The sequence below is a fragment of the Poecilia formosa genome, unplaced genomic scaffold (genome assembly GCF_000485575.1).
Source record: "Poecilia formosa unplaced genomic scaffold, Poecilia_formosa-5.1.2 Scaffold53, whole genome shotgun sequence".
NCBI lineage: Eukaryota > Metazoa > Chordata > Actinopteri > Cyprinodontiformes > Poeciliidae > Poecilia > Poecilia formosa.
In genome coordinates, this window is record NW_006799992.1 from 1,091,508 (window position 1) to 1,101,813 (window position 10,306).

The 10,306-nt window shown below is 39.3% G+C and overlaps 1 protein-coding gene across 1 annotated transcript; it reads left to right on the forward strand.

Annotated features, from left to right (window-relative positions):
* Positions 1 to 4,034: 4,034 nt before the first annotated feature.
* batf (basic leucine zipper transcription factor, ATF-like) lies at positions 4,035 to 9,989 on the forward strand. Its single transcript, XM_007552894.2, has 3 exons — positions 4,035 to 4,272; positions 5,079 to 5,183; positions 9,286 to 9,989. Exons 1-3 carry the CDS (start codon positions 4,210 to 4,212, stop codon positions 9,490 to 9,492), a joined length of 375 nt encoding a protein of 124 aa, XP_007552956.1. The 5' UTR covers positions 4,035 to 4,209; the 3' UTR covers positions 9,493 to 9,989.
* The last annotated feature ends 317 nt before the right edge of the window (positions 9,990 to 10,306 follow it).

A 10,306-nucleotide genomic window follows, 5' to 3' on the forward strand; every position in this document is an offset into this window, starting at 1 on the left:
CCAAGCTACCTGGAGGCTGAGGCTGGAGGATTTCTTGAGCTCAGGAGCTCTGAGCTGCAGTGGGCTATGTTGAGCAGGGGTCCACACTAAGTTCAGTATAGATATGGTGTTCCTGGGGGAGCCTTGGACCACCAGGTCTTCTAAGGAGGGGTGAACCGGCCCAGGTCGGGAACGGAGCAGGTCAAATCCCCCGTACTGCTCAGTAGTGGGATCGCCCCTGTGAATAGATGCTGCAGTTCAGCCTGAGCAACAAGGTGAGACCCAGTCTTTTTACACTCATTAATAAACTACTATCAAATCCTTATTTATATTTGTGCATCTTAAAGCTGCTTTAACATCCATTCTTGCTTCTTGTTTCATCGAAATCCTTCATAAAGCAGCTGGGAATCTTGTCCAACACCGCCTCCTTCTGGAGTATACCACACACTACATCAAACTTTAGAAACTTTGACGCTCTGTTCAGTTTCAAATAACCTTTCATTCGTCTTTATAAAGACGATTTTATAATTTGTATTGTGGCATTAATATTTATGTAATGTTTTTTTCTTTATTTGACCTGACGGGGTCATACTGAGACATTAATATATATTCATATCAATTAAATCAGAATAATATCATTTATCAATTAATTCAGTTTCTCTGTATCCCTGCAGAATTAATATATTTTCTCAGCATGGTGCTACCACCTCTTCCATAAAGGTCAGATTTGTGCAGTGCGTGACTAATAGTTGTCCTGTTAGCAGTTCGGCCAACAGGACAACTGTGTGGTTTGGTTGTGTTCGGTTTCTTCAAAGCTATTATAGCCTGTTGGCTGCTTCGCTGATGAATCCTCTCCTGGTCTCGGCATGGCACAGTAGGTTTAGCTGTGCCATACCCTTTCCATTTTAAGATGATACAATATGACTCCTCATATTGACTTTTCACATAGCATCTCATTAAAATTCGCAAAACCCTGTTTTTACAACATGATCAAAATGTGTCATGATGTAAAAGTAGTTTTCAAAGCACTTTAATTATCCAACGTTCCACCTTGACATTACTCTTTTACTGCACACCGGGCTTGTGAAAGCGAAAACAGTGGCAGTAGACACTGTCACTGTCTGGGCTTCACACGTTGGACACGAGTCATAAATGTCATTCGTGTATGAGTAAATACTTCATACATGACAACAGCAGTGTTGATATTTTTAAGCTCAGAAGTGTTTGAATGATCATTTTCCCAAATCAGAAGCTTAAAAGAAACCTCCCCTCAGCTACTTCCAAGAAACAATGAACACTTATCAGGGTGCTTAAAATGCTTCCTTAGCAAGTGTTTTCCAGAAAGATCTACTTGAGAGAGCAGTTTATCGCTGAGGTTTGTGTATTAGAAGAATGCGGATGATTACACACACATCACATTACAAGAGTGTGTGCACGCAACGTTCTTCAGTAACTAGGTTTCTCAGAATATTCTAGAAGCAAACACGTTTTGGGTTAGTATTGAACTGTGTTGTGCTTCTCTCCTGGTTACCACAAAACTGGACAAATCAGATTTTCTCCTTTCTTTTCTTTTCTTACACTCTCAACTCTGTTGGACAGCCTTAAATGCCAAGTATTAGAAATGTCTGCCCTTGCCCAAGCTCTTCAAAATTCCTGCGATGGTGGAACATGTTTTTGTGTGGGAGGACTGTTCTGCCAAGCAAAGCTGTTTTAGTCCTGATTCTTTTTTTTTTTCTCACAAGAAAATCTTGTTCTTGCACCGCCAAATGCTTTCTCGTGACGGGGGCCAAACAAGAAAGGGCCTATCACAAGTAAAAGGGCAACTGCGGCTTTTAATTAGTCTAACTCTAGGTTTCACAGTGCAGTAAAAAAAGAACAGATATATTATGTTTTGTGTTCCTCTTTTCTGTACTACTTAAATGTTTTAGATCATCAAAAAAAACAAACAAAAAACATCTACAGTTACCTGAGTGAACATAAACATGCAGATTTCAAATAATGATTTCAGGAAAAATGTATTTCCTGATCAAAAAAATTAACAAAGGAACCCCTCTGACAAAATAAAGTAAGATAAATGAATCCAAGAAAGGATCAGAAACAAGACGTTAACAGGTATTATACTGAAAACTGTTCTAAAACCAATTAATAAGCTTATAGCCTCAAACAAACCACATTGAGAAAAAATATTCACAAAAGTAGCTGGCTTACGAAAATTGCTCCTAGAATGCTTTAAAACTCATCAGGCTTCCTTTGCCTCATGTAAGGTCAGTGTTCATGTTTGAATGATGAGAAAGGAACAATAAGGGGAAAAAATGCCTCCATGGGAGAGCTCTAAGGCATAAATGGCTGCTGACCCCATCAAAAAATGTATCTCATATTTCCCAAAAGAACATACTCATGAGCCCTTAGACATTTGGTAAAACGTCTGGTGGTCTGACAGTGGAGATTTTTGGAGCATGTGCATCCTGTTACATCTGTTGTGAAAAGGAAAAAGACAATGCCTTCAGTCAGACATGATGGTGGTAGAGTGATGGTCTGGGACAACTGTAGTTGACAGAGCGACAAACCTTGAACGATAAACGACACCGGGAAATTCCTGTCAGAGAATATCCATTCATAACCTTAAGCTCAAATACACTTGAGTTTTGCAACGGGCACAATGATTACAGGCATACCAAATCCACCTCTGCTAAGTTCCCATAAACCAAAGTAAAACTTTTAGAGTGGCCTAGTCAAAGACTAAATTTGAATCTGATTGAGATGCCGTGGAGTGACCTCGATGCTCAAAACACCTCCAATGTGGCTGAATTGTGACGATTCTGCAAAGAAGAGTGGGCCAAAGCTTTTTCACAGTGATGACTCATTGCCAGTTATCAAAAATGCTTTAATGTGCTGGCAGGGGCTGCAAAACCTGCCATTAGGTTCTGGGGGGCAATTATTTTGCAGACTCACGATATAGCTTTTAATAAAATTTTTTCCTTATGGACTCAAGTTGTCTTTATCTAATATCAAAATTAGTTTGATAATCGTAAGTATTTAGCTATGACAAAAAAGGAGAACCAAAATAAATTTGTAAGGGGGAGGGGGGGGGCGATCATTTTTCAGAATAACGCCACATGAAAGAATGCTTGGATTCAAGGGCAAAATTTGATACATTTCCAGTATATTTTGCCCCCACAGAGGCCGTAAACCTCCACCAAATTTACATTTTTTCTCAGACAATCCCCACACTTGCAGCATCATTTACAGTGAAAAGGCTACAAGGAACTGTGAGTGGGTTTTTGGGGAGCCCCTTTAGCATTTCTCAATGCCGCGAGGCCTCGATGGCGCCCTCACTTATTTGCAGCTGGTGTGTCGCAAAGCGAGACGGCGTGGCACAGAATGTGGAAATCACCATTAGACGTGTCGATATTCGAGGCCCAGTCACCCATGCCAGAGGTTTGGGATGTGGCGTCCCTGGAGGACTGAGTCGAAACGCAGCATCATATGCGACTGCCCCAAAAAAAGGGGAAGAAGATATACCCCTGATGTCTGTTTGATACTTACCTACAGACATTAAAGTAAGGCTGCACAAAAGAAACAAAACAAAACAAAACAACAACAAAAAAAAAAACAGCAAAACAAACAAAAGAAAAACATTTGTCTCCTGTAGAAAGCTGACTGTTTTTAAGTTGTTGTTGTTTTTGTAATCTTACACAAAGTTCCTCATATCCTGAAGGTGTTGAGTTGAAATGAATGTGATAAGTTATTTCTCAGGAATTTACACAATTAGTTTGAGTTCAAACTTTCCATCAGACATGTGACTTCCAGTCTAATGCAACTTACCCAGATTCTTACCAGAAGCCACATCAGATATAGATAATTAGGTATACAACTCTCACAGTGTGTGTATATGTGCATGTGTGTGTGTGTGAGTGTGTGTATGTGTGTGAGACAGAGAGAGAGTGAGAGAGTGAGAGAGACAGAGTGAGAGAGAGAGCGAAAGAGCAAGAGAGAGAGAGAGAGAGAGAGAGAATGAGAAAGAAGGTGAAAGAGGAGGAGTGTCAGAGAGGGAAAGAAAAGAGGGAAGAAAAAGACTCATTGCTCATTAAGCGGTAAGCCAAGTTCTGCTCAAAACGAGCTCTACAAAGACTTTCCTTTACTGACACACACACACACCCATACACACTTTTTCAGAAACCCAAAGCAGAAGTGGACAGAGACACCGGTTTTCAGTCGCTGTGGTTGGCTATGGCTCAGGGCTCTGACAGCAACGACGCAAGCTACAAGTCCCCATCACCTGGAAGCAGACCGGTAAGTGTCTCATTTATTTATTTATTTTTTTTTTAATTTTTTGTTTACCTTTTCAGATAATCTCCAAATAGTTTTACTGAAAGAGTACACATATATATCAAACATCTGTCTCTTCGATCGCTCTCTGTGCTTCATGCACACTTTGTGGCCATCGAGGCTCCTGTCTTTGGTAGCTCTTTTTTTTCACAGCTTGTCAGGGTGTTTCACTTGCACACATGGGCTGGAGGCATGATTCGCATCAAGTGTAGGCTTTTTTGAATTGCACAATTCATCACTTGCCCAAGCTGTGGGAATTCTTGTTTTTTCTTTTTTTCTTTTTCTTCTTCTTCTTCTTCTTCTTCTTTTTTTTTGTTTTGCAATTCTCGAAACTGTGAATGATCTAAACGCTGTCAGGAAAACTCATTTATGTGACTGTCATCCTTCTGCCTTCACGTGTGCAAGCCTTTGGTGTTCATGGCAGTTCATATGGGAGCGTCTGGTGGCTTTCAGGCTACATTACCAGACAAACAAAGAGAGAGTTGTCTCTTTGATGTACAACTGAATCAGCATTTAGAGAAGGATTAGTTATTGTGATACCAAGAGCGTTAGGGACATGAAACAGGGTGTGCGTTACACCTAACCGAAGACTCAGCCACTCCCTGACCCTACCCTTCACATTGGGCTCTATGCAAACTCAATCTCCTGCCAAACCGCCATTGGCATACATAACACTCCAATTTTCAGCCACCAGTGATAGATAGGAGGTTTTGGGTGGTTTTGTCCTCGTATGCGTTGCATCGACTGAAAGGTGGTTGTGTTTTTGCCAGAGCTCCTCGGATGACGTGAAGAAAGTGATGAGGAGAGAGAAGAACCGTATCGCTGCACAGAAGAGCCGGATGAGGCAAACTCAGAAAGCTGACAGCCTTCACCTGGTGAGGAAGCCAAAAACTTTGCCACAAACATCACACGCAGCAGCAGAAACATGAGATGCAGATTATCTTATTTTTCAAAACGTGCTCTAACCGACAAAGATTTAACTACAGGATATGTTAAGCAATGCCCAGAACAGGTAGCTTTACCTTAACGTACAGCATTCCCATTACGAGAGAACTTTATGTCTCTGCGAATAGGTTTGTGCTATATTTACAAAATGCTACCTGACCATGTGGTGATGTGTCATGGCTTCTGTTGGGCTGCACGCTTGGGTGCTTCTCTATGTGTTTGCAGAAGATTAAGGAATAAATTAACACGTGTGGGCAATCAAAAATCCAGCGCCAAAGACTGCAGCCCTGCCGAGCTCAATGGCAAGAGTGTGTGTGTTCAGTCAGCTAATTTTATGTGATAGTTGTCATCAGTGTTGATGACTTACATGGATCTCCAGGTTCAGGTCTGCATAACATCAAAAGTAGCTACATTTGATTTTCTTCTGTTTAACCTTTTTTCATATTTTTTTTTTAAAAAGGACAATTTGTACCTTAACACCGTGCTCTGCTGCCGCCACTCTGTTTTCAGTTTTCAGAACATCAACTTCTGTGAACTTTATCTGATAATTCGGAGAGATTTTGACCTTCAGAAAAGCCACATCGTAGGGCATAGTAGATTCTGTGAAACAGATCTGAATGCATGACACTACTTCCAGTGAAACATGCTGCATTTTATCAATCTGTTTAAAACCCTGTCACATTCACAAAGAACACCAGGGGACCACAGAACATGCTCTGTGGTTTTGCTTTCATCGTCTCGCTAGATAAACAGGAAGGTGAATTTTTCCCTTGCTGTGACACAGTCTCTTATTTCCTGTTTCTTCTGTAGTATTTTTTTCTCTGTAAATGAGTTTGAATGTTGTGTGTCGTGGGCAGCAGGGGAGAAAAAAAGGGCTGTCACTTCTTGTAAAGCCCTGATAGCAGTGGGCTGTATTTGGCTAAGTGACGCAAGTACATGGGGTTTACCCAGAGCTTCTCTGACAGTAAGGACCTGAAGGTTTTGGTCATGGTGAGATGACCTTTATAGTACCTGAGTGGAAGATTTTTGCTCCACAATCCCCACACATAGACGGTAAAGAAGAAAAAAAAAAAACACAAAAAAGGGAAAAAAAAAAAAAAGTTTTCTGGTTGTGACGTAGAATTAACTCTTTTTAAGCTGTTTTGGAAAGTCAAACTCTCAAACCCTATGAATGGTAACTTCTCACACTGTGATGCTGCTGCAAGACATTGCAGGTGGTTTCTCTTGTTTTTCCAGACTTCTGCAACACAGTTGATGCTCTGTCTTACAGCACTATAAAGAAGACTCCAAAGTTACTTAATTTCTTTCCTTAATTTCAGTGTAGAAGTAAAGATTACATCTTTTTTTTATTGACTTGTTTGGCTTAAAAAAACACCCTGTTTAGTCATTGTTTGAATGAAATGAATAATACTCTCATACCTAACAAAATATTTACATTTTGTGCACATAACTTCCAAATGAAAACTGTTGTCACAGAATAAATTAGTAGGATAAAACAAAATTAAAAAGTAGAAACTCTCGAAATTTGACCTAATAAAAAGAGTTAGTTTATTTTATCTTATATCACAGTTTGCTCATAAATGATGCAGACCATTTTAGGAAAACAATAACGCCTGTAAAGTACAAAACTTTGACAACAACTACATATTTAAACAACATCAAGAGCCTGTAAATTGTTATAGATGGGTTTCATTATATTAGGTGACTTGCATTGTATTGTCATTTTGTTATGTAGCTCAGGTGTTTACATGTCTATATCCTGTATATGATACATGCTTCATTTCATTCACAATAATTGTGTTATAATGTGTTTTATAGTCAGGAAATGAAGATTCTTGTTCATATTTAAGCTAAAACATATTCGATGTCTAATGCTAGTTGAAAATGCCAGCTATTATTTGCATGATAGTCCACACACAAGGAACTGATGAGTTGTTCTGGGCTGAAATATTTCATGCAAAGTGGTGGTTTTTAGCAGAATGCTAACACACTATCCTGTTAACATGATTATAAGTCAACAAACTCATGCTGAGCACATTACTTTAGTATCTCCTATAACAGTTATAAAGGCCTTTGGTTTGACCAGAATTTTTATTTTTATTTTTTTTTTTGTGTGTGGGATGAAGGCATTCCCTGGGGGACTCCTCCAAGTGTCGAGGGAGATTCAATGAGTAGCAGGAAGCAAACATCTTAAATTATTTAAATAATAACTTAAGCGTTTGTGCAAGATTACTTTTTTTTTTTTTGCGTATAATATTATGGAAATTTGGGTTGGATGTACAGATTCGGCAACCAAGATGTATCAAACAGTGATAATTGGTTTTCTTGGAAGAGTTGTGTTGTTTATATAAATTTACATTTTGTGGTTTTGATGGTCCAGGAATTTTGTGAGGGAAGTTAGAGATTTTCCAGCTTTGTCAAAGGCGTACTTCACCATTCCTGAAAAACCCTACTCTGAAATGAAAGATGATCAGAAAAGGAGAAATGAAATTGTGACCTAAATTTTAAGAAGAACTGCATCATAAGGTGTTATTTTTTTTCTAAAGGCCACACAAAGAAATCCCTCATAGTTGTATTTTAGTTAAAAAAAAAGAAAAATGCAATATGTTGTGATACAATAAATTTCTTTAAAGACACTGTGCTAGATTTCAATAGTATTTTAAAGGTGCTGCACTTTCTTTTTTCTTTTATGCCCGTTCCTCTTAAAACAAAACTTATACTTTACATTTTTAGAAAACTGTTAAAACTGTAGAAATAAGAGGAAGAAAACGCATTCATATACATTTAGTAACACTTGTGTTTTTTTTTCCAGTTTTGATGTAAAACGTCAGAGTGAAGTTGAAAAGAAAATGTAATCAAGACAGAAAATGTAACCATAGCCAAATCCATTCAAAAGTACCAGTACCAGCAGCAATGTTTATGTGAGCTGTGGGTCACACTGCTCCTTTAGTCAATCCCCGTATCTCCATTTTAAAAATACCTATTGTCATTTTGTCCCTATGCTTCCATGTTGTACCAACATACTTATACCATGGGCTATGAGTTCATCTCACATTGCTGTTATTGTGATAAATGGGTATGCAAATCCTAAAATCTCACTTATTCCTTAACAGAGTAGTATTTTATTATCTGAACCGTTTTATTCTGACACTCCATGTATTTTTCTTCTGTCAGCCTGGGCCACCTACATTCAAACTGAAATAACACTAAGTAACCTCCAGCTGCTACATATGTGCTGGACTCATATAATCACGTTTCTTCATAGCAGACTATAAGCAGACAACAGAAAATAGCTGCATTCATGTAAAATCTGGTGTGAAATGCCCCCCTCTAGTGGCTACCAATTGATGCACGGTTCGTATGTCTTTGAGTAGAAGTTTTGGTTGTTTCATTCCAGAAAAAGTCAAGCACAAAATGAGCAAAACTCCGATAGCATATACCGACAAACAAAAACAGAATGGTACGACACAATCTAAGAAACAATTATCCCAACATCCATTGGAATAATATAGCTACTTATAGTCCTACTAATGTTATTTATATTATTTATGAACTGTGTTTTTTGCAAGCATAACCTTCCACGCAATGAAAAGTTGACTTTTTTTTGCAAGTGCGCAAAAAGCGCACCAACTATATTCAGCAACACGTTGGGAAGGGGCACTCCGATCCATGCTCCATCCAGCAGACACAACTCCAGTCACTCTGACACTTTTTTACGGCATCTTAAAAAGACTTTGAAACAGAATATTGGAACAGTGCGGTTTTGAAACCATAACTTTTTAAAAACTTGATGTGGTAACCAGTCAATGCTTGTTGTGCCCTCATTAATAGAGTCACAGGAGATTTACTTCTTGCTTTTGGCCAAGACATTTGAAAAGACTTGCTTAAGCACAAGATCATGTAAAGTAGCCTAAAAACGACTGGTTTGGCTGATCATTTATTGATCATTTATCTAGCTTGGCATTGCAGCGTAGAACCACTTTCTGCTATTTTGAGCTCAGATCTAACATTCCTGTCCCTGTGTGTTTCCAGGAAAGCGAAAACCTGGAGAAGGAGAATGCCGCCCTGAGGAAGGAGGTGAAGCAGCTCACAGAGGAGGCCAATTACCTGTCCTCAGTGCTGAGCAGCCACGAGCCCCTGTGCACCGGGCTGGCCCCGCAGACCCCGGACCTCCTCTACCCTCCCCATCAGAGCAGCTACCACCGCCAGCACATCGCCGTACCACACTACCAGCGCTGACCTGCCCGAGGGCCTGTGGCTAAAACAGATGACTGACCTCAAGAGACACAGACTGACAGGAGACTTGTGTCTTTTTTGTTTATTGTTAAAACGTAGTTAAGGCAAGACAGGCTAAGTTGTCCATCAAGCAACGAGCCCAAACTGTAACCAGTAGAAATCAAGACCTATTTATTTTGCTTCTTCATGTCTCTTTGCTTTCCGATTGTAAATCCATATGTGAATTTAAATGGCTTGGTAAGTAGGTTTATCAAATAGTCCATGTTTACAAAGAGAGAGGAAACAAAAATATTGTGCTCACATTTGTAAATGCTTATTTTTAGTATTTCAGGGAGCACCTTTTGTCATCTCATGTCTTGTGTTCTTTGTGTGTGTAATATGTTTTTTGTGTGTGTGTGTGTGTGTGTGTGTGTGTGCGTGTGCGCGCGTGGGTGTGTGTGTGTGTAAATGCTCAGGAGCCTTGACAGTGTTGATTGTGGACAAAAAGAATGTAAATGTAATAAAAAAAAAAACAGAGAAAAGGCTGGAAATGAAGGAATGGTTAGTGAGAAGACCCAGTGGATGTATTTATTAAATTTTATGCTTTTTTTTTCTGAAACATCATCTGTAAACCTTCTGGGTTCATGTTATTCTTTTGTTTGCTAGGACAGCTGGGTGTGTGTAAAGTCTGCACAGGTGCTGATAACAGGGACACGTGACAGACTTTTTATTTCTCTGCTCAGACGCCTCTAGGTGGCACTGTTTAACAGTGTGTGAGATCGAATTACAGTAGCTTATATTTATAAAGCATAAAATAATTCATTTGTGGATTGCTCTG